The 25,507-nt window shown below is 36.3% G+C and overlaps 1 protein-coding gene across 1 annotated transcript in view; it reads left to right on the plus strand.

Annotated features, from left to right (window-relative positions):
• Window positions 1–25,507, plus strand: part of LOC149302902 (reelin-like) — a 172,798-nt gene that overhangs the window by 89,062 nt on the left and 58,229 nt on the right. Inside the window, exons 16-30 of the mRNA XM_089482100.1 lie at window positions 1,709–1,821; window positions 2,321–2,529; window positions 3,805–3,933; window positions 4,286–4,395; window positions 8,824–8,890; window positions 9,528–9,761; window positions 11,279–11,440; window positions 13,772–14,008; window positions 16,743–16,935; window positions 19,120–19,232; window positions 20,931–21,068; window positions 21,515–21,701; window positions 22,727–22,932; window positions 23,252–23,423; window positions 23,649–23,849. Coding sequence (XP_089338226.1) covers window positions 1,709–1,821; window positions 2,321–2,529; window positions 3,805–3,933; window positions 4,286–4,395; window positions 8,824–8,890; window positions 9,528–9,761; window positions 11,279–11,440; window positions 13,772–14,008; window positions 16,743–16,935; window positions 19,120–19,232; window positions 20,931–21,068; window positions 21,515–21,701; window positions 22,727–22,932; window positions 23,252–23,423; window positions 23,649–23,849 — 2,471 coding nt within the window. The remainder of the gene's footprint in view (window positions 1–1,708; window positions 1,822–2,320; window positions 2,530–3,804; window positions 3,934–4,285; window positions 4,396–8,823; window positions 8,891–9,527; window positions 9,762–11,278; window positions 11,441–13,771; window positions 14,009–16,742; window positions 16,936–19,119; window positions 19,233–20,930; window positions 21,069–21,514; window positions 21,702–22,726; window positions 22,933–23,251; window positions 23,424–23,648; window positions 23,850–25,507) is intronic.

The raw sequence follows: 25,507 nt of genomic DNA on the forward strand, positions 1-25,507 counted from the left end.
CTGCAGCTCCTCGATGCCACTCACAGACTTCAGCAGGGGGCGCGGCCTCCCTCTGCATTCTCTGGTACTGCACAGAGGAAGCAGGATGTGATGGGATGTCACGTGAACTCTGCTGGGTTCCGCTTCCTCTGTGCAGTACAGAAGACCCTCCCACAGGTAAGTAGCAGGGCTCGAGGTGCGGACTGCGTAAGATCGGTTGCCCTGGCTGCCGATCTTACGCGGGCCGCACCTCGAGGTCTCGCGGGCCGCATTTGCGGCGTTTCTATTGGGGGGGTTCATACGGCCCTGGGGGGGATTTCTTCATTATCGGTCCCCCCCCCCGCATGAGTTACTGGGGGGGATCTGTCCCCCCTGTCCCTCCCGGTTCCTACGCCCATGAGCATGCTCCTTAATTGACTATTTCAACTGGTCTTACATGCTAAAAACTAGACTCCCTATCAAAAGATCCTTCGTCCCACCAGGACCAGCAACATTTGTAGTCTATTTACAGAGATACTGAATGTATTGTTAAGTAATTATCTAAATAAAACATGGATTTAAATTACAAAAAAAAAGAAAGGAAATCCCTTATAAGAAATGCTAGTTCACTGCTTAGAATTTTAACGCATTTGCTACTTACTATGCATAAGGATTTAATTCCTTCATATAATCAAATAATTGCCACCTACATATGTATGACTTGTGTCAGTTTGGAAAGCAATGGTAAGTGAAGGGTATCGGAACAAATCTCAATACTTTTGTACTTTGTAACTCTACAGGAAACCCATATCAACAAAGGCCTTGGGGTTCCCAAAAGTGTGTCTTTTTTCAGAAAGGACATAATGCTATTGTGTTGAATTTGAATTAGGTGTCTCCTGGATTGGGAATGTCTTTTTGGGATATGTTATATGTGTCCTTGTAATATGTTTGTCATCAGTAAATGTCTATGTGAAGTATTTTTGCAGTTCTCATATCTATCTATACATGTTTTTCTGTACTTTTTCACTTTATACTTTTTTGGAAATAGTTAATTGCTGTTGAATGAGATTCACCCAAAAGTGAAACTTGTGGATAACCAAGAAAAATATGTTTTCATGATTAGCAATCTCTTTGTTTTAGCAAATTATTTTTGTCTGTAACTGTTTTGAGGCAATGCATAAAACTTTTTCCACACTTCCATTAGTCATTTTAGGTATGAACATAGGTGAAATCTAAAATCCAGGAATCCAAAGGAACACATTAATTCCTCATGTTAGGAAACAATGTTTCTGTTGTGGCCTATGGCATTTCTGGGTAGTTCCAGGACTTATTTGTCCTCAATAATCACAGGAAAGCAGGATAGCAATTCTCCCGGTTGTCTAGGCAGTTAAACACGTGGGAGAACAACAGGAAAAGAGATTTCCTAACCCTGTGGACATTGAGGTGGAAACTGTTGGTTCAGCAATAGGCAGAGTGTATTTCAACATGAAGCCATTCTTACAGATTCCAGAGTTTAATTGTGATATTCACATATTTAGTGTGTAATAAAAAGTAAATGTATGAAGTCATGTTTATGCGTTTTCTACTCCTCTCATTAGTAATAATCCCAAGCAACTAAATAAAAAATCTTGGAATTAAAATTTCAATTATTTATCATTACACTTTTGTGCTGCTGGTAATTACTTTCTATGTGTAATCATAACTTGTAAAAAAAAGTTAATATTTCTGTGTGCTTTTGAATGTTTCTTAGGGGGACTGTGTAATCCAGGAGAATCTCATGACAACGATGTCGTTCTTTATGCACAAATAGATGGGAGGAAGGAACACATTGTTATGGATACTCTGTCATACTCCTCTTATAAGGTATTGCAGGCACATCTGCTGTTGGAATGGTTTTCAGAATGACCTGCCTGGTTAACAGTCCCAGTCCTTTTTAATGACAATCCAGTTCCTTTCATGGGAAATCAGGTTTCTTTGGGACAAGTTGATATAAATGTATCCACACCTAAAACAGTTTGTTTAAAAAATAAACACAAACCCCATAAGGAACTCCATTCTTAGGAAAGGTATGTACCGGACCAAATATGAAATCAATCTAGGGGGCAAGCTGCCACAGGTTGCATTTAAAGGGCATCAAATTCTTTCCCTGTAACCTCAAACAGAATTTTTTGTGTGTTCATCAGCATGTATCACATCATATTGTGCACAGGACATCAATGGGCAAGCGGGGAACCCAAGACTATGCAACACCTAGTTACAACCCCAAACTGGGTGATATGGTACTTGTATGGTTGAACACAGCACAATCACATGAAACAACGTTATGTTGTTTCCCTGCTAATTTGATTTTTTCCTTTTGAAGGTTCCATCGTTGGTTTCTGCTGTGATAAACCCAGAACTACAGACTCCAGCCACAAAGTTTTGTCTGAAGCAAAGCAGCCATAGAGGACATAGCCTCAATGTCTGGGCTGTCGATTTCTTCCATGTGCTTCCTGTACTTCCTTCCACAGAATCACATATGATACAGTTTTCAATTAATCTAGGCTGTGGATCTCATCAACCAGGAAACAGGTAAAGTGCATACTTATATACTCCTAAATTATAACTTATAGAACTTATAAATCAGTCAGAGCCATATAAATCCAAAACAGGGAACATACATGTAGCGGAGGCCCTTAACACAGCTTTTTATGTTATACCATTGCTTAAAATCACTCGCCTTTCTGATATCTACAACTTCTTCTGTTAGGGTATTCCACATATTTACCACCTATATACCTCTTATCACATGACTTGCACACCATCGAAATGTACCACCTATTTAGATCTTGATCTGCAGACTGATTTTGTGGCTGTTTGTCAGCATGATAACTACTTGTTGATAAAGTATATGCTCTCAACTTGAAGGAATACTTGTACATGCTCATTTTTTTTCCAACAGCCATGGCTGGTCATCAGTAATCCTTCTCAATTTAATGTATTTACTACATGCAGTGAAACTGCTGTAATAGACTAAAAGATCCCAACTGAGACCAGATGTATTCTTATAATTCACATGTGGAGCTAGACATTTATTTGATGTGTCTTTACAGAACGTAGTCATTTTAAACAAATAATGGCTATTTGATATACTCACTGGCTGTGCAATTTTGCTTTAAAATGAATTCATATTTTAAAAACAAATTTAGAGAAAAAAAGTGGCATAAGCTACAAAAGGCTGCTCTGGAGGTCCACCAATTAATAATTAATTGTTAATAATTTAGAATAAATACAGCTGCTATCTAGAATCTTGTTGTAGTTGTAAGGGGTTTGTTCAGTTAGACATGAATTGCAGTTAAGATGAAGCATTTTATCTGTTTATAATGACATTAAATTATCTTTTGCTTTCTTAAGAAAGATACTAAGGAAATATCACTCCATAAAAAGCAAGGCTTGCACAATTGTTATCTTATGCTTTTGAGTTATTTTCCTGCTTTCTCTGTTTGAGAGTACAGATACAGACAGTGTCCATACACAGTGTAAGATCCTACTATGGCCAATGTTTAAGGGGCCTTGCTTTCAAGTGGCTCCTGATTGGGGTGCTGATGGGTGGCCCTAGCACATATATCAATTTTGCTTTTTCTATATTCTAACTTTCTTATGCTCCATTGTTGCTGCTTTGGTTTTACTTTTAGAATGAACTATTACACAGGTATTTGTCTTATGTACAAATTACCCAGTGTCCATGAAATTTGCAGTAATATATCCACTTTCCTTTTTTCTGATTTTTAATAATGAGTAGTGCTATCGCTCTGCCATATTGTTTCAGTGATTACATTTTTAAAAAGTTCCATTTTCTGTCACCAGTGTAAGTTTGGAGTTTTCAACTAACCACGGCCGTAGCTGGTCCCTGTTGCACTCTGAATGTCTCCCTGAACTCTGCGCTGGTTCTCATCTCCCTCACAGCACCATCTACTCATCAGATAACTACAGCGGGTAAGCAATATTGAAGGGAAAGCTAATTAACAAACGCATTAGTTAACAAATGTGTGTGTTACTTATTTTTTTCAACATCATCAACACAACTCTCTTGCAGTTGCATGTATCTTAGTGGAATGGTGTTCTTGTTAGTTGGCAATGGAGAATATGCAAGTTGGACTTAACTTGGACTTGTGGACTTGCTGTTGCAAACCTGCATTTTTGGCCAACTCAGACAAGAGAGAATATAATTGCTTTGTGGAAGTTACACATAGCAAATCATTTGCCTATATTAAAGAGAGTACAACGTTTTAAATTAAATCTTTAACAAGCAAGTATACATGTAACAGAAACTTTCCTTTTAATGCAGGTGGAGCCGAATTACTATTCCCCTACCCAATGCAGCTCTTACTCGTGACACAAGGATACGGTGGAGGCAGAATGGGCCAATTAAAGGAAACATGTGGGCTCTGGACAACAGTTAGTATTGTGCATCTTAATCTAACACCTGATGAGTAGCCTGTTCAAATAGGCACAGATCTGTTGTTTTTTTACGTGCTTTGATATCTCGGTTAATCTTAAATGCAATAAAAACTCCACAATCTTATAGGAGCAATTTCTGGATCTCCTTACTTGCCCAACCAATGTTTGGCTTTAACAAGTACTATGCTTGGCTTTCCATATCAAAATATATCAAAATAAAGAATTAGAACAGTGTTTCTGGCAGTTTACAACCTGTGCTGCTGACATAACACTATACATAGAGGTGAACGAGAATTATGTGATACTGTGGAGTTGTCAGCTAAATTGTGTCTTTGGGCTTCACATTCCTCAATCCAGCCCTGGGGTCTTTACTGTGCAGATTCCGAGATAAGTGCTAAATTCAGCCTTCCCCGTGGGATAGGGTAATTTAGCCTATGCTGGCTTTTAGTTCTTTATAATTCATGATGCTTGGTGTATGTTTCTTGATCTTGAAAATGACAAAGAATTCTAATAACGTCTTCCCTTCCTGAATGTTTCATATCTTTATTACATTGTTATTTCTACAAAAGTAAAGGTTCTAATAACGGAAAATATAATTTTAATGCAGATGTGAATTGGCCTATCTGTTTTAAAGTTTTATTTAGTGGAAATCCTTTTAACGTTTACATCAGGTTTAAAATCAGCCATGGTAAACACAGATTAATTTAAAACGGAGTTATTCTTCTGATTGCTAGAGGTACAAGCAAGATGTTACTGAATAATATGTAGATTTTCTCAGGTGTAAAATATTTATGGAAGCCACTTTCGCATGTTACCTTGAAGATTTTAAAACAGCGTGTAACCACCACATGTGCAGATGACATCCAGGAAAAGCAAATATATCTCTTCAAGATCTATCTAGGTTTGGCTCAGCAATTTCTGAAGTGACAGTCACGACAGGAGGCAAACCAACAGCACGTCTATTTAATTGCTGGCTTCTGCGCTCAGACTGCCAGCTGAGGTGGTGATTACAGAGGTGGCGTGTGAATCGAATAAAAAGCAATAAGCTATTTGATGTAGACAAGACCATGTGGCTCTGATGTAAAGCATTCTTACGCCTCTCCACGCTATATTAGATAAGTGGCTCAGATGAGCACTGCTTGCCAGACTGCCATGTAATTTCTGTTAAACTAAAATAAAGGCAAATCCAGTGACACGTGTGATTCAATCTGCCTGACAAATGGAGACTTTTCATGTCTTCTGGGCTATGTCTCTACCTTGGATTATTATTAGGAGGAATTTAAGGTTTACTCCTGACAACCATTTAATCTCATACCATTCTCTTCTCGTTCTCTACTTGTTGTTCACGACTCTTTTAAAAGGATTGTATTATTAGCCAATCTTTTCATGTAGTTTCATCCTCTCCCTCCCTCATGAGAAGTAACAAATTGAAATGTGTTTTATATGAAATATGCTGTATCTGCTCTATACACACACATACATTAAAAGAATACATTATGATTGCAAAATAGAAAAAAAAACAAGTTCTAGTTTAATTCCCCGAACCTTTTTTGTCATCAGTATGAGATATCATTTCCAAAAATATAAATAAACAATGCATTTGATACAAATGTACAATACTTAATTAGGCTACATAGTGCTAGAATGAAGCAGCCTAATTACTGATTTGGTGTAAAGTAGCCTATTCCCATATGTTAAGGCTAAGCAGAATATGGCTGCAGATAACCATCCATTCTGCCTATTTTTGTCTGCTGTAAAAAACACAATTATGTTATTACATGGTCTTCTATTGTAATCAGACTACTCATATGCTTATGGCATTCATGCTTTAATTCCCTCACAATTTTAATTTTACTACTTCTAATGTGTAAAAAGTATTTTCCTACCCTGTTTTCCCCAGTGCCAGTCTCTCATCTAGCCAAGGACAGTAAAGCAAAATGTGTGAATAGTTGGGGAAGAGGGAGAAGAAAAGGGTTAATGTATGCATTTGAGGAAAACATAGTATTATTATTATTATCATAATTGTATTCCCACAGTAGGTGTTTAATGACACTGTTCTTCCATGTTGAAGCTTCTTTCAGCACTATGGACAGTGCCTGGAGGTGCATGATAGCCAGAGAACGTACTTCATTTAATTTTTACTGCTGATGTGCATGAATGTGTAGCAGAACTCTTCTTCTGTACTAGGATTGACCTGTAGACATTAAGAAAAAACACTGGGGTTTCATGCCTGCCCTTAATACATAAAACCCTTTAAGAACCCAGCAACACTTAAAACAGCTTTTTGTTTTTGTTGTTTTTGTTCTTTTGTAAAGATATTCTGCATGCTGATGTTCATTTTTTCATCGGTTTGGAACTCATTAAAATACTCATGTGGTATTGCAAAAACTCTCATACAGTGTTTATTTGTGTCAGGATGCACTTAGTAGAATAATGCTTCTCACTTCTAGCATCATGATGCAGCCACATACTCGCATTAAATAACACATAACATTAGGTGTCATCTCATAGTGTTTCATATGCAGGTCCCCATCACTCAACTCATCTAATATTAATAGGTATGTACAAATGTTTTATGAATGCAATACAAATGAGGGACGGCACTCAAAAGAAAATCTGTCACCCCCAGTCGATATCCATGAGTATAGTAGTCTTGATATACAATCTAGAAAGAAAGAACATTTTAATGCAGCTCACTCCATTGTGCTTCTTGTGTCACATGTTCTAAACATGTTTATTTTTACATTGAACTAGCTTTTCCATGTATTCCTTTTATATTATGTCTCAGTCTTAGGGCCCAATTAAATATTTTAATTACATTTTTGTCATTTACTGCTATGTAATTTCACTAAATATACACATCAGATGTTTCATAATATAATATGTATCTGTAAAAGTATCAATAAAGTATCAGAGTCAAATAAGTGATATAAGAATAGCTTTGAAAACTTAGTTAAACATTGGTGAAGAGTAAACTATGTAAAGATACCTGGTGGCAGGGAATTCTACCCACAGAAGCACCAGCTCTTGGATGGTGGCAATAATTAACTGCCCTTTAGAGCACATAATGGACTATGAACATATATGAAGTCCAAAAGAGGTCACTATTCATGGAGGCTGTTGCACTGAGGCCTTAATATTTTCATGCATGTTGCTAGAACAGTTTATGTAGACCAGACAAGGCGAGGAACCAGTTTGTAGACAGGGGCAAGAAGGTAGGGGACTGTGCACAGCAGTGAATCTCTCAGGACTGAAGACTGGTGGTAGGAGCTCAACAGACTGGCAGCACAGACACCAGGGAGGCCAGCATGGACATAATCATGGTGTAGCTAGCTGAAATTTTATACGGTAGGAACAAAAACACACTACAAAAGGGTATGACAAAGAACTATACAAAGTCCAGGCCTGAGTCAATAACTGGGTAATCAGTCAAACGAGGTCCCAAAAAAGGCAAGACACCATGTGGAGAGTCTAAGCTGGGCCAAATAATAAGACTCAAACCTAAATGATACCAAAGGGGTGACAACAAAGCAGAGTACAGAGCCAGGGGTAAAAAAAGGCAATGGCATAGGAATGCAAACAAGGAACAAACATCAGAGGCTGGATACATTGCTCCAACAAATGAAGTTGGGCCCAACTCTGTTATGTAAAGGCCACTGATTACAATTCACAGATGTACTAGCAAATAGGCAAGAATGACATGGACATGTGGAGGTAGAAATTCCAGTAACAACACAGCCTGCTGTAGGTGACATGGGCAGGTGAACAACCCATGTTCAAGGTTGCTGATTCTGATATGGAGAGTCCTGCCACATAGCATGGCATTTAATCATCAGTGCCTAGTAAGGGTTTTTACAAGGGTCATTTACTGTTTATCCATGAAGCTATTCTATAATATAGACCATGATGTGTTTGCAGTAACACTTCATATGGAACATTGTGGTATTTCTGTCAATGATTATTACAGTAAGCAATGTATTGTTATGTTAACAAAAAAGTATAAGAAAACAGAGCAACAGTTGAATACCATTGCTACTGAAACTTTTTATGTAGGAATGTAGCCCAAATAGGGTAGCTCAGAATTACTGTCCTACTGTGCCTTCTAGGTCAGCTAGAGGATGCCTCAACAGAGTATAAAAAAGGCATTTAAGTCAAGATGAGAAAATGTCTTATCAGAGGGTTTGTAAGGCATTGTTTGTTTTCTGGAACTCAGAGGGTTAAATGATATTATATACTTTATCAGAATGTTTCTTAACTGATATAATATAGATCACTCTTATGTACTGACTTTTAAAACCTATTAATTAATTTGCAGGTTGTCTTTCCATCATTAGCCTTATCATACTTTTTGTGTCTTGATAAGGGCAATGATGGAAAGTCACTTATCCCCAATCATAATAACATGATACAAAAATTATTTTACAGTTTACATTGGACCATCGTGCCTGAAATTCTGCTCTGGCCGCGGACAGTGCACAAGGACTGGCTGCAAGTAGGTCTCACGACTTGTAAATGCCACGTGTGCTGCTTGCTGTATTATTATTTTTTTTTGCCATGAAGTCTGTCAGATTTCCCACGTGACACTTCAACTGGGGGAAAACCAAGATTTACATATATTGATTTTTACTGCTTTCCATTGCTGAATCATTCTTGACATCCATCAGCTTTACTTTCTTTGTAGACACATCAAAATGCCACATTTTGCACTTAAAAATAGTTTGGGATAATGCACATTCAGGTGATATCTTCAGAAATTAACAAGAACAGATTTTGCACATATATTTCTAACAGTGTTGGCAATGTACATATCTTCAGATGAAACAAAATGGCAGATGTCTTCTGGAAAAAAATTAGCATAAGTATCAAAGTTCTACTTTCAAACATGATCTATAAAGGTATTTATCAGCTGGCTTTGGCATGAGACCAAAGTACCTAACTAAGAGAGTAGGTGTCTGCCTAATATTGCAGATTTGCTATAGAATCTCAGAATGGAGATTGACCCCACATCTAGTTGGCCATATATTTTCAGCTTTCTTTCTCACTCTAATGTGTCATTTTAAATTGCATTGCACTGCACTTCAGATGCTTGTATGATATGGGTTTTTTTTCTTTTAATTTCTACATTACAGATGTGAACCTGGTTTTTCTGGTCCGGCGTGTGAAATGGCTTCTCAGAGCTACCCCATCTTTATATCAGAAAGTTTCACTAGCTCCAGGCTTTCTTCATACCATAGTTTCTACTCTATCCGTGGTGCTGAAGTCAGTTTTGGTTGTGGTGTGCTTGCAAGTGGCAAAGCTTTAATTTTTAATAAGGATGGGAGGCGACAGCTCATTACCGCTTTTCTTGACAGCTCCCAGTCAAAGTGAGTGACGTGTGTTTTTTATTATGTGCCCTGGAATAGGATATGAGGATACTTGGTTTTATTGCTATAATTTTCTTTTGTAATAATCTGAGTAGTGCAGTACGTGAAAGGAAAATAAATGAAACAATTACATATCAAAAGAAAAATGCTTGTTAGACTTTTCTTGAAATAAAGATAAAACAGTAAATGTATTTAAATTGTGCCACAATTATAGATTATTGAACAAATGTTAAAATGTTTCTTTGTCATAAAAATACAATGTATCTAGGGATGAATAAGTTCATAAAACGTTATGGTAAATTGCAGGTTTGTAATACTTAAAAAGAATAGCATTCAGAAGTGAGCCAAGACAAGGATCCTGATTCCGTGATCATAGATGCATCTGTCCGCACGCTGGGTTGTTTTAAATACCATAATATTTGAGGAACAAGTAAAGCAAGGGCCTAGGGTAGGATATGAGTGGGAGTATCAGGAACAAGCCATGGACCAATAACCAGGACCACCAAGCATCAGAAGGGAATCAGACTACTAAGCATTTAGTTATAGAGTTACTTGAGTTTAAATAATTAGGTGCCAGAACCCCCAGATGCAAGAGAACTGTGGGTCTATGTGTATGACTAGACACACAATATGAGTCATAACCCCCATCTCCGTAGATGTCCACCATGTATGCATAGATGATTATGAGGTATGGTGGTGTTACTAAAATAACACAACATAGTAGAATGAATAATGTGTATTAAGAAGGCTTACTGCTTATCAATAAACAAAAATACATGTTTTGGAAAAAAGTATATATGAAATGTTTTACTGCCCTCCGTAAAGAATAAGGCATTCTTGTGTTCTAGTCTACAGCATGTTTCATTTGTTAAACAGTAGTCAGAACGAAAGTAGCAAAGAAAAGCAATTCTGACCACTAGAAACAGAAAGAACTAATGTCCAACATCTGAATAATGAATCTGAATCAAGAAAAACAAAGATTGCAGAAACACAACTAGAAATACGGGGAGATATCCAGGAAGAGGGGTAACCCTATTTTGAATACTATGAAGGAGAGCACATGTGATGCACCCTAGAAAGACACCATATAAAAGAAAGATGAAATGATATGCTCAAGATCCAACTGCTTGGCACTACTTTTACAGAAATCACACATGCCTGTCTAAAGTGCAGAACCACCTTGTATCCCCTTAAAAACAAGGTGCAGTATAGGGTCTGCAAAGAGTTACTATGCATACTAACACTCAAAATCCTAAAAGTGATCAACATTCAAGACACTAAAGGAGAAAAATGTACAATGCATATTTTACTGAGCAATCAGGCTCTGATAAAGCCAACTGTTTCCTCTATAAAACGCGATTCGGGTGCCTTTTTTTCCTTTGATGTCTTGTTGATTTTGGCGGCTTGTTTTGAGGCCACTGTCACCAATGTGTTATAAATCATTTAAAAAAAAAACCATTCAGAAAAAGTACTATTGGCCAGTGATTGCACATAATTTAGTTCCCTGTTCCCTGTAGGTTTTTGCAATTTACTCTGCGAATTGGAAGCAAGTCTGTCCTTAGCACCTGCAAAGCACCTGACAAGCCTGGAGAAGGCATCCTGCTTCACTATTCACATGACAATGGAATTACTTGGAAACTGCTGGATCATTATTCTTATCTCAACTATCATGAGCCAAGGTATGTGAAGAGTTTTCATGTCAAAAGTGATGTATATAGCTCTCTCGAGGCCCAGGGGTTTTTTTTTTAATGTTTTTAACAAAGATACACTTGATAGTGGAGAAGAATTGGACGCAATCAGTTTTCATCTTCATCCCCAGATGTAAATAATGCTGCTTGGATTACCAGAGTGATACATCGTTTGTGATGCAGTAGAGAATTGAAATCTAGGCTGAAAATATTATTTTCTCAAATCACTAAATCATCTTTAAAAAATATACTCTGGTTGAAAAATTATTCTTTAAAAAATAGAATTATACATTTATTTGTATTCTAATAATGCAGAGTAGTACATGTATTAATTATAAGTCAGTTTTCCACATTCTTTGCCATGGAGCAGTATGGGAATTTAAACATGCAAATTCTATGTTTCTGTCTCTAATCAGGTATGATGGTTTGCACTGTTTACAGAGAAAAATAACAGTATATGCTTTTGACAGAAGTCCAGAGAGTTCACCAATTTCCAGGCAGCTTTTTGTGTATATATGTGTGCATTTCAATATGTATGTATCCGTTTGTGTATGAACGGATTTGTGTGTATGAATGATGTGTGTATCAGAGATATGTTGTGGTTTAGGGAAACGTGCTAAGCTTGTAAATTGAAATTAATTTATTTTACCATTAGAACTCAATTACCACTTAACCGGTAGTTTAAAAGTAACTTGTATTTTTTAACTCTCTTTATTTGAGTTTATTATTCAAGCTTGGGGTACTCCAATTCCAACACCTAGACCTCAAAGTATTAAGGCTTGCAGTGTATTCCATGGTACTGATGAGCTGCCTTTGGATTTATTTCCCAGATCCCAGGGCACTAAGGGGATTCATTATACACTCCCTTCAACTGAGGATCCATATATTTCACATAATGAAAAGGAGTGAGACATGCATTATGCATCATCCAGATCACACACGTCTGCATGTAGGCTGTGTTTGGTATTACAAAGCACTCTAGACTCATTCATAAATCTGCCGTCAGTATGATGGAATTCCTAGGCTAGCGCCCTGACATTTAATACTTTAAGCTCACAGACAGTGGCATTTGTGAAGACCACACAGCTAATTAAAGAATAACATTTTTACTAAGGTGTTTCTTTGGCATTGAATAATACATGACATACATCTGAATATTAGTGGCTTCTCTTAATAAGTTTCACCTATATAATTTATGTTTTAGAAATTTCTTATGTAGTAACTTGAAAGGATTCATTTTTATTCCTTAAAAAACGCAAATGTACATTTTTTAGTACTCCAGAAATGAAGTCCGGGACATTTTTTCATTATTCTGAATTATGTTCTGTCGCTGATTAAAGAAAAATTGAAGGAGCACTGATGGTGAAATACATAGTTTGGGTTTGCTTTCCTTTATTTCAACGGAGACGGAATTGAGATGATCACAACTTTATAGATGTATCCTCTCACTTACCTCCCTCTGCAATGTTATGGGGACAGAGTTCCTTTCTTACACCCATATTTACCATATGCATCTGATATAGATCTGTAATTTCCTTCTCTAGCTCCCATTTGCAATAATACTTTAATCAGAATTCTATATATCTTTGATATATCATTTAGGAGAGTTTAAGTTGAAAATAAGCACAGCGCATTAATACTATAAATTGTTACCATTAGTAATCCATGTAGTGGAAAGGTAAAAATGCTGTTTTACTACTAATTCTCCATTACCAGGAGAACCCTTAGTAGACATCATAGTATGTTCGGGAAGACAAATGTTACACTCGTCACCCGAGTGGGAAAGATCATGCCAGTGAGTGATTTACTGAATATTCAAGGAGATGTCATTGCCCTGGCAATGAATGTGTTTACTTTGTGCTTATATTCAGTAATTGCTCCTGGAGATTAGATATTACTCTTAATTTCCTCTGCAGTTTGTCAGCTACACCTCTGTTGTCATAGCTGCCACAACAAATCAAATGACCTTACACAGCCTGCTTCACTCCTGGGAACGGGATTAAATCCGATTTCTGTAGCACAGTAAAAGCATTTGGAAAACTTTCTAATCTCTGACAAAATTACAATCGTAGAATAATGAAAATGGAATACAAGGCTGCCAAATTAAATCTAGAGACATTTGCATAATAATTTGAGTACTCAGATTTATGTTTACAATTTTTTATGATTATATATGGACACTTGCTTAAATTTTCCTTATGCAAGATGTTTTTCAGATTTTATGTGAATACCTATGTAATGGTCTGAATTCATGTGACATTAATGTAATGATAACATACACTAATTAATATCGTCGACTGAAAAACGTGTTTCCTGTCCTAGAATTATATCAGTCCAACTTCCAGAGGAAGCAAAGCAGTTTGGCATTCAATTTAGATGGTGGCAGCCATATCATTCCGGCCAAGGTGAAGATGTATGGGCCATTGATGAGATCATCATGACTTCAGTCCTCTTCAACAGCATTAGCTTGGACTTCACCAACCTAGTAGATGTCACCCAGTCACTTGGGTTCTACCTTGGAAATGTACAGCCATATTGTGGACATGACTGGACTCTATGGTGAGTGTGTTTCTTCTCCAATCCAATTATTAATGGTAATAATAATTTGAAAAAATAAATTACGGTAAATACATTATAGGGCTATGTTGTATGTGTGACTGGTAAAGTAATTACATTTCTAAACTCTGTTATGAAATGAACATGCGTTTTCTCTAAACACTTACTCATGAGACATTAATAGAAAATAGTCTGTGAGGGCTAATTCATCTGCTACAGGAGATCCACTACTTTTCTTTACCGTATCACCTGCTGATATTATTTGGTGTTAGTTTATCAGCTTTGGTCTGCAGTCAAAGCCCTTGTTATTGACCAACTTAGAAAAATGCATGTAATGTTACTTAAGCTTTCAAAGCCTTAGTGGTCTCTTCAGATTACACCTTTGATGTCCCCAAGAAATTCCTAAAAGTACTTCATCTTCTTGGGTCCCGAAAGGTTTCTGTAACTTTAACATCCTTTTCTATGTTGGCCCAATAAAATGCAGTCTTAATTTTCTCTAGGCTAATACTACAATATCTATTATTCTTATGTAAGCAGCTCGAAACTGACCTCATACAGATCTATTGGCTGTATTTGACTTACTATAATAAAAAGGGAAACTGTGAAGCACGTGGCAAAGATAAAGTGTAATTTCTTGCAATTATTAGCATTTTACCACAAAATGCATATCTAATACATAATTATTTTAACATTTAATTGTTATACCCTTTACATAAAAGGTGTACAATCAGAGCAATTGTGTATAAAAAAAAAAACCTTAGGAAGCAGAAATAATTGTCATATCCCCATAGGCATCTACAACAGAGAGGTTTTTTTATCAGGAGCTTCACAATAATATGATTCCACTTTTTGATCATCTTCCTGCCTGAAGGGGCTTGCATATGCCAAGCCCTGAGCTTATGCTCTTGCAGTGATAATGAGGTTGTATAGGCACCATTATCCACTTTAAAAAGGACATGCAAAGTTCTCATCACTCATTATAGTGAGGCAACACTGCTTGTCTCATATTGCTTTCATTCCTCTAATCAAGGAATAAAAATAAGAAACCGTGTGCATGGCATTGTACTTGTGTTTTATTATGTGTTCAAGTTTGTTTTGAATTTAATCATCTAATTTATGATGATTAGGTTATCGTATTTTCAACACATCAGTTTTGCTTTTTCTTATATAAAAGTTAACTTATTTTGTGTGTTTTATTCTTTAATTCAGTGCCCTTGATAGCCACAATCAGGTCAGGGATTCTGTTTACCCCTCAAAACAAATAGTTTAATGATTTCTTTAATTGGGGTGCCTGTTCGCAAACTGAGATTTCCAAAAATGGGGGACTGGAGTTGTCCACACTAGATTTAACCTGGAGGTGGAGATGTGTTTACAAATATACAATTCTGTTTATGATGTTGTTGTTTTTCCTTCACCGTTCCGGAGTAATGGAAGTGTGTCGGCTTGTTTGTCAGTGGTGACAATGACACATCTACCACAAGGCATTCTTTTATGTTTCTACCAAGAAAACAGTAGGGTGCTCAAATGAGTTTTTTCTGGGATATAAATACATTTCAGTTACTGATCAGCACATGTAAAGTGCTTCCATGCTGTATGTAGTATGCATTACTGAGTATTAATAATTTAATAATAATGAGTTTATACAGTATATCTCATTAATACATTGCACGGTAGAAATGTATTTGTGTCCTCAATTGAAATATCTGATGTGGCCACCCTAAATGAAATCTCTTCCTGTTCCTCTGTGTATTGCTTATGCTTTTCAGTTGTTGGATCTCTTAAACTACATCAATCACTGACCTTGCTATTCTCAAGAGAACATGCCAAGGTCACACCAGGTCTCTAGTAAATTGCTGGTGGTTTAATTCTGATGGGCTGTTTCCAGCTGTGGGCTACTTTGGTCCTCATTTCTCTAGCTAGCGCAGGCTCACATAATTTTAGATTTATGATCGTGAAAATTATCCTCACTAGGAAAGCCTGTCAATTGCTGTTTAATTAGAATAACTAACATCAGTATTCTATAAATCACTGGGCTTTGTGACATGCTTAACTACATCACTGTCTGCATAGGAGAAATGGCTGTTAAATGTTGACAAAGTAAATGTACACAGTATAAGTTCTTATCTCCGAAATGAAAAAAAATAGTATTTAATATGGAAATAAAAATCAACACAACCTGACATATTTTGTTCAACATAAAGTAGGGTGACCCAAGAAGGTTCTGAGAGAGAGCATGGATAGATGTTTAAAACTCATGTTATATTTGTTATGATATATTTATTTTGTTGTGTTATAAAGCTATTAGGTGTTTTACTACAGTTGGTTTGTAGGGGTCATTGATTTTGAGGTTTTTTCCTGGAACAAATAGTATTTTTTTATTTTGTAAATAAAGTTTTAAGAGTCAATGAGCTATCAATATATTTGAAATGGGGTGAGAGTAGGTGGTATTGGGTAGATCTGGGGGGAGTGGGCAGACCTGTGTGGGCAATAAGCTAGAGTGCCCAGGGCCAAGTGATGCTCCCCACCCTGAGATAAAACATGATGACTTGAAGACTCTGTAATCAGTTCTGGTTTAGGGACCCTCTGGGTGACATCTAGAAGGTTTATAGAAATGTGCTCTTGTCTGTCTCCTAAATTCCATGAAGTCCAGTCCTGCCATGAGCCATATTAACATATTTATGACACAACACCAGAATGCTTTCTTTGTACTATGTTCATTCTGTGCTGTATTTTTCAGTTTTACTGGAGACTCTAGGCAAGCCTCAAGCACACGTTACGTGGAGACACAGTCCATGCAAATTGGAGCTTCATACATGATACAGTTCAACTTAGTGATGGGATGTGGTGAGCGCTTTACACAGCATATGGACAATCAAGTCAAATTAGAGTACTCAACAAACCATGGTCTCACGTGGCACTTAGTCCAAGAGGTAAGGTTAAATAATAATAAGTCATGCAAGTATAAGTAATCCAAAGAAATGAAGCTTTGCTGTTTTGGGGCCAGGTACATTTTGCTTCAAGATAACAAAAGCACTGAAAGTAGAATTTTGTGAATGAATGCATACTACTGAGTAAACAGTATAGGCTTTCAATCAGTACATTTCTCTAGAGTGAATAGAATACTACCTGAAAAAGATCAACATTAATATCCTAATTGTATGTGGGCATATTATGCCATTATGTTTATCCTATTATATTTCATAACTTATTAAAATGAGTAGTATGTCAGGTTCCATGAGAAACATTGTGTTTTGTGCAACCTTTTTATCTAATGTCTGTGAGTACGGCCTTGCAGCCAGCTTATAAAGCAATACCGTGTAGCAACAATTTTGAATCTCCCTAAGTGTCTCAGATGAGGGCTGTTGAGTTCTAGAGTGGCTTGGTGTAAAGTGTAACGTGTTCTGGATTAGGTGGAGTGTATGCTAGCTAATGGTAAGGTAATGAAAGGTTGGCGGAAAGTGATCAAGGAAAGGGTTCTTTCTCAATTTAGAGGATATACAGCCCATGGCACGGCTATCTGTTTATTATCGTTCTGACTATAATTTCCACTAAAGTGTATTAGGTTGCTGATTCAACCAGAACAAAAATACTGGCGTATGTGTTCGCACTGTATCGCTAACAAACATATCTTTTGCAGGAAAGGAATTTATGCTTTATTCTGTATTGTTTCAAATCAATCTTCCTTATGTTTATCCAGTGCCAACAGGAGCAGTTCAGATAACAAATATATCACAATATTAATATTCTATCCTAATTACAGAAAATATCCAGACTGACCCTTTCTCTCTAAATCAGAATCAATGAATCAGTTATATGTTATTCATATTACTCGGTGAGATTTAGAATTTGAGAGGTATTTGTACCTTAAGAAATGTGTTTATGCTACTTATTTAGAAAAACACATTTCCATGGGTAAATATAATATATAAGAGCAGACGTCTGATTATCTTAAAAAAACAAAGTTGCAATGAAGCTTTCTAGACATAGTTTTTTTTACAGTGCTGAGGAATATGGTGTGTTCTGTCCCCATTGTGCTTTGTGTTATCTCAAATTGGTCCTGATGAGTGCTGAGCAGAAAGCCTGCCGCTTAATTACTTTTTGCCACACCACCAGGTGTTTTCTCGATAAAAGGATAATAATGAACGCAAATGACTTTTTTGGGAACAATTTGAAAGCAAACAAAAATTTCAGTTGGAGAGGTTTTTGATGCTGCTTAACATCTTTCTAATGGTTCACATTCATTCTGGGAGAGATGATTATTGAAAATATTTGGACTGCATCATTAAGAGCTGTGTTTATTCTCTTTGTGGCAAGCTCTGCCCTTGAAATAAGGTCCCTAGTGAATCAGAGTGGTAAGTGATGGAGCATGTGATTTGGCAAGATCACAAGGAGAGCATGCTGATATTGTTCAAAATATTTTCGTATACACAGACGCTTAAATAATAGGTTTAACAAGTGCTGAGAGCTCTCCCTTGCAAAATCTGTCAAAATAAAGTGAGAAGTGGTTGACAGACTACTCAGAATGTAAAATATTGTTATTATTTAATTTAAGTTGCTGAATAGCATACCTCTTATTTACTGACGGCTAAACACTTTAAACTAATAGCCATATGCATACTTCCTTGCTGTAAAAATGTTTATTTTTAAACTTGTTGGCTTTTACTTTCTTGTTCATTTACTTTTAAAACCTCAATATAGCATGAGAAATGTGGACTTGTTAACACTACACATTTATGGTAAAGAACAGGGTGCATATCAGTGCCCTATTAAACACAAACCATACTGCAGCTTATACGCTTTGTCCGTGCAGACCTCACTGCATACATTGTCCACCAATGATGCTAAGGGTTAATTTTAAAATGTTTCACCTGTATAAATTGAGCCTGGAAACTTTCTATTCAAGCCATTTCTATATTTTAACACACATTAATTGTGCTCATATAGAAAATTTCAATTTTGCTTGTTGTGGTTTAATACAGAGATTTCTACTAATTTCCTTCATTTATCTGTAATCTGTATGTCTAGGAAGTGATTTGTTGGTCTTGAGCCTTCTGCATCATATCAGGCTGTATTTTTGTGGTTGTGATGTAATTTTGAAATCCCATTCTCATTAGGAATGTCTTCCAAGCATGCCAAGCTGCCAGGAGTTCACATCATCTAGTATTTACCATTCAAGTGAATTCACTCACTGGAGAAGGATAACTTTGCCTTTGCCACAAAAAACCTGGTAAGAACTCAAAACACAAGGAATGCAATAAGATAGTTATAAAACAAGTCATTTATTCACTTGACATGATGATAAGACCGGGTAAAAATTAGTTTTTCATTCTAGATGTTGTTATTAATATTTAATCATACGAAAATGTGCTGTTTAGCTGTCTGGCTTATATATGCTGCATCAGTGAAGTAGGGGTTAATGTTGAATGAGTCCAAAAACACATTTGGCAATCACACCTTGTAAACAAAAAAAATCAATGTAAGCACAGATAGTCTCCAATCAGGACTGACTTTAGGCCAGCACGGGGCTGGCACCTTCTGGAGCTTATGCCTTCTGGCTGAGCCAATATACATGCCCATATGCGGCATTGTATATAAAAAGCCAATTCTGGAGGCCCAATTTCTTAAAGACACCATTGTCTACCCTCTGCTGTCTTCCCCATAAGACAGGGATTTTTCCAACACTGCCTATCTCACCCAGAAATAAGTATGACCATGTGTTCTATAAGGCGCTTCTCACTAACAGAGTGAAGACTTGTGAAAAAGAATACTTGATGCAAGGAAATTGGTAAATTGTGTCTAAGATGCTGCAACAACTTTCTAACACCATAGCTAATGTGATGAAACAGTTCCTTGCTCACAGCAGGATACTGAATTCAAAACGAATGAATGCATATATTTTCTTTTTTTCTTAACTCCATTTCTTTGTCTGGCATTCTTTTGAGTCCCAACCCAGGCCATTACCTGTAGTCAATTAGTTACTTTTAATATTTACAAAGTAGATGTTTTGACCCACTCATTTAGGTAAAGGTCTGCTAAATATCAGTACTTGTTGTCCAATGTACTAGTTATTTGTTGGGATGGGTTATTGAAGGAATCTTCTTATTTGATTATTTTTTCCCTGACCACATCAGAAATTTGTTTTATTATAAATAGCAAATATGGGAGAGTCAGGTTATATCTAGCATTAAGCTAAGAAAGAGAAGGTTGTGTGAAAGAACAGTATAATCTGTTTTAATGATTGCCTCGTAAATTAATGAATTCGCATAAGGAGAAATTTACACGAAAGCTTGGAACGATGCAGTTGTCAACTTGTGACTTCACAGGCAAATCAACACCTAATGTTAGAATAAGCCATTTCATGTAATTAAGTAAATCTAATTAACCAATTGTAGGCATTTATGCAAAACTATATTTTGTTCTCAAAATCACCACTTAATTTCCAGGACAGAAACACATTTAAATGATTATTAAAGCAATGATGAGCAAATGCTACATATTCAGCACACATTACTTGTCCAACATACATAAATCTTAAGATATATGTCCAAAACTTTGGTCAAGCAAAATATGTATGTTGCACTCCTGCAAGTAATATAACAAAGTTTTAAAGGCTGAGATAGGCAGATATTGAAATTGGGCCACGACTGCGAGATTAAACATGAAATTGGCAATTTAGTAAAATAACCGCATGCAAAAAAAACTATAACTCTTTATGCACTAGGAGCCCAAGTAAGTCCTATAGTCATGTAATACAGTTTTAACCATTTTATAGAGAACATCTGCTGTTTTAAGAATATCACTGTAGTTTATTTATGGTAAATTGGATTTTATGTGGAAAGGAAAAGTAATTATAATTAATGTTGGCATATTTCCTTTTAAGTTGTTAATGCTTATTATTGTTCCTTACTCTGATTATTTTTTAAAGGTCTAGTGCGACGCGTTTCCGCTGGAGCCAGCGATATTACACATCAGAAGATGAGTGGGCTTTAGACAATATTTACATTGGACAACAATGTCCAAACATGTGCAGCGGTCATGGCTGGTGTGATCATGGCACTTGCCGGTAAGCAGAATACATTCATGTTATTGTGTTCTGTTTTTATTTTCTTCATTTACTGCATTAGTCTGTTATGAATTCCATCAGCGATGGTGACCAGATTCTCCTGTTTCAACTCTCACTACATCTCATCACTAGGAATAATGGGAATTGTAATCCAATTTTACCCTTGGCATAAAGCCTAAAGCTTAAACTAATTGTTACGTTTTTAGTTTTCCTGTAGCATTTTGCTAATTATGCAAGTGAAGAATAAATCTACCCATTAAGAAACCATATAAATGATGGCCACCAACATGGTAGTAACTTTTGATACATGTTTGTGTACCAATGAAGTACTGTAGCTGCAGGTAAAGCATCCCTCACATTATTTAGTTTAAAATACACGTTTTGGATTTGTAATATTTACAAAGATATGTAGCTTTGACCTTCCGTATGTACTTTGGTTTATTTAGGTGTGATACCGGATACCAAGGCTCGCAGTGTCTCCCTGAAACATCCCTTCCATCGACTGTAATATCAGACTTTGAAGGCTTGAATGGCTGGGAAACCGACTGGCAGGAAGTGGTTGGAGGAGAGATTGTTAAACCCGAACAAGGATGTGGGGTCATTTCATCAGGATCATCTCTGTATTTCTACAAGGTATGAAAATGACCACAGCATGTGCTACAGCTCTGACCATTGGTGACAATGAGCTAAACAGCCCCAAGTGACAAATTCCAAAACATTACATTTGCATTACTTGTCAAGTAAATGTAGAAATTCATAATTATAGTAAGGTATCTCCCTCCTATAAAGTACAAAATGATTAATACATTAAAATACAATATAACAAAACAATATTGCTTTCGGCTTTCTGTTTCTGTAGTAGCGGTACTTCAGTGTTTAGCAACTAACCAAGTACCTTTACTACTTCATGTTTTTCACCACTTTGGGGTCATGGAATTTGTAGCTGTGCTAACATAATTGCAAAAGAGTTTTTCTAATCATCAGTTAGCCATTAAAAACAGGTTTCCAGGTGCAGTAGTCAATTACAACATTAACAACTGTATTTCTTATGCATTTTATTTTAATGGACAGCATTTGTGTTTCTTTAAAAAAACAAGGACCCCAAACTTTCTAACAGTAGTGTATATCACGTCTTGAAACATATATTAAACTGTTAATAACTTGTGTTGACAAAGTCGAGTTTTTTAAAATCATTGACATCATGAACCTTAGCATATTTATATCAGGTTGCATTAGAGGATAGATAAGGATAAGATGTAACTAGTTTATATTGCCTTTGGCACAGGCATGCATAAATGCAACCGTTGGCTTCCAGGAAGACAAGTTCATTTTATGCCATTTCACTGTGAAGAAAATTGGATGTCCAAAACCATAAATATGACTATTTAAAACATCAAACCATCATATTATCTGGCAGTGGTATAATACTGGTTTACATTGCTTTATATCTATTTTAGCATCCCTAACATACATGGAAACATATCAGATATCTGTAATACCTAGGCACAATGTTTATAATATATTGTCCTTATGATTCCACCAGTGTAATTGTACCTTGATTTCCTGCCACTTGCTGTCGATGGCAAATTCCATTCTTTAATACAGAGTGTCACCAATGCATTTCACCGATTTCTTTTTCTTTTGACATGTCTTTAAAGGATGGAAGAAGACAACTTGTTAGTTGGGACATGGACACTACGTGGGTAGATTTCATTCAATTTTATATCCAAATTGGTGGAGACAGTTCTTCCTGTAATAAGCCAGACAGCCGAGAAGAAGGTGTATTACTTCAGTACAGTAACAATGGAGGGATCAACTGGCATTTGATGGCGGAAATGTACTTTTCTGACTTCAGTACACCTAAGTAAGTTCAATGTCTACCTTGTGAGAATTGATCAAGCAGATCTTTTCTAATACCGGTATTTATCTAGGGAGGAGGCCTCAGTTACTAACATATAAAGGGGACAATGGTTTGTATAGGCTGATCTATATTTTGGGAAACAAGGTGTAACCTGTCCACATGTTACTTGTAACCCTGTAATTGAGTTGCTACTAGACCTTTCTTCTTGATTTAAGTGCAAAATAATGGAGAAGCATTGTGTGTAGCAGTGTGATTTATAGCTTAGTCCTTGAATCTTAGTTCCAATGTGTTAAACATAAAAATATGATCTTTGTGCCTCCAGGTTTGTGTATCTTGAACTACCCAATGCTGCAAGGACACCGTGCACAAGGTTCCGCTGGTGGCAGCCAGTGTTCTCAGGGGAAGGTTATGATCAGTGGGCTGTTGATGATGTCATCATTTTATCAGAAAACCAAAAGCAGGTTATACCTGTTACCTACCCAACACTGCCACAGGTAAAGCTTAAGGGAAATCTGTTGGTATTGTATCTACAGATAACATGTTTTAGTATAGTTACTGACATCCATTTATCCTAAATAAAAAAAAGAAATTAACTTGTCTTCACTTGTCTTCTGGGTGTAAGTGAATTATTTTTGTCTTAACTGCTGTTTACCAAGTCATCTGGTGATATAACTTTTTATGAAGGATTGAGTTTCACAAAGATGTTTACTTCCTTACAGAACTTCTATGAGAAACCTGCTTTTGACTATCCAATGAACCAGTTGAGTGTGTGGCTAATGCTGGCTAATGAAGGGATGATTAAAAATGAAAGTTTCTGCTCTCTTACTCCATCTGCCATGATATTTGGAAAATCAGATGGGGATCGCTTTGCAGTGACCCGGGACCTCACCTTAAAGCCTGGATATGTTTTGCAGTTCAAGGTACACTTTCTGTGGTGGTATGCATGTGATGTACATGGGCCATGATGGAAAAGGGGAACCTAAGCTTACAAACCACTGAGTGATAGACCAAAATCAGGTGAACAGGATATTGTTTATAGAAATCAGCGCTAGTAATATGTAACAATGGTTTATAATTGTTTCAATAAGTATGTACTTATTTATTTTGTCTTTGATCTCTTTGCTAGAACCACACTTCAATGTGACTCTAAAATGTTGCTTTATTTGGTTTGACAAGCTGTTGTTTCTCAACCCTGATCAAATTTTCATTTAGTTTATAATGAATTCCCATTTGTGAATTTCCGAGGGTAGACGGCAATGTAAATTTAATGAGATAGTCACCACTACATGGCCCTTACATAATTGGTGAATACAAATGATGAATAATTTACATGTGGAATTATTAAAGAGATCAGATGTTTACAGAGAAGTCTTCAAAGATGATTTCCACAGTTCTAAATATAGGACATTACCTGGAAATAATCAGTAATGTTTGGTATCTACACAGTGTACAAATCTTTTGCTATATCGAGCTGTAATAACGGGTATGGAGGACTCCTAACTGCCAACACACGAGAATTATAGTTCTTCAACTGCCATATTATCCCACTATTGTGCTAGAAAGCTCTGAAAACATCAATTTTGACAGCAGCGTTCATAGAGAACTTGCAAGCTAACATTTTTCCATGTAAAGTTCAGTTAACCAAGTGCTATAACTGTGCGAATTATAACCCTGCAAATGACCGGGTATTAGATGAGAAAATACCTAGGAATTGAATGCAAACTTGTGCCTTTGTTTGCAGGATTCTGATAGTATTTGAAGTTGAGTTGAAGGGTAAATTATAAAAATTACCTGTGAGAACACTGAGATATAACAAAGTCTCCATAAACCGGTAAAACAGATGATGGGCAAGCTAAAGTAGCCAGGAGCATTGAGAAACCCGTTCTTAATTTTACCTGTTATAAAGCCCCTAATCAGAACTATACAAAGGGTTAACATGCTAATTGGTGCTCACGATCCCAAAGTGTTACAAAAAATATTTTTCACCGTCATCAACACCTTTCACATTGACACATTTCTGTGTGTAACTTGTGACATCGCAGGAACGTGTATAATGGCTCACAAGGCTCCTGGAGATGCCTAAGTACCTTTATCATCATGGATCAACATTGTAATCCTTAACTGAAGCAGATCCATCGTTAGAAAATGGGTCAAACATGTTGCTTTGGAGCTGAACACTAGGTGTTTTTCTTAAAATAAATTTTTTTTTCTGTGACTATGCAAAATATGTATATTTCATAACTGCTGTTGGCAGCATTCTGAACCGTGTGACTAATGAGAATAATGCTGACTGACAGCACAGAAGTTCAATGATTCAGTACTGATATTTCCTGTTATTAGGAATCTTCTATTAACCCGAAGAATGAGACTAACCACGTTTTAATTGCTTTGTGTCTTATATTTTGGGAAAATTATTTTGGAACATTTTTACAGTATAATTTTTAGATGCAGAATTAGCACATTCACATGGAAACATTGCTTTGCTTTGATCTTAAAATGTTATAGATTCAGTCATACATGTGTAAAAATTATATCAAAATATATATTTGTGTTGGCATTATATGTTCTACTTCAAGCT

Source organism: Sceloporus occidentalis, unplaced genomic scaffold (genome assembly GCF_023333645.1).
Source record: "Sceloporus occidentalis isolate IW3139 unplaced genomic scaffold, rSceOcc1.0.p SCAF_17, whole genome shotgun sequence".
Lineage (NCBI taxonomy): Eukaryota > Metazoa > Chordata > Lepidosauria > Squamata > Phrynosomatidae > Sceloporus > Sceloporus occidentalis.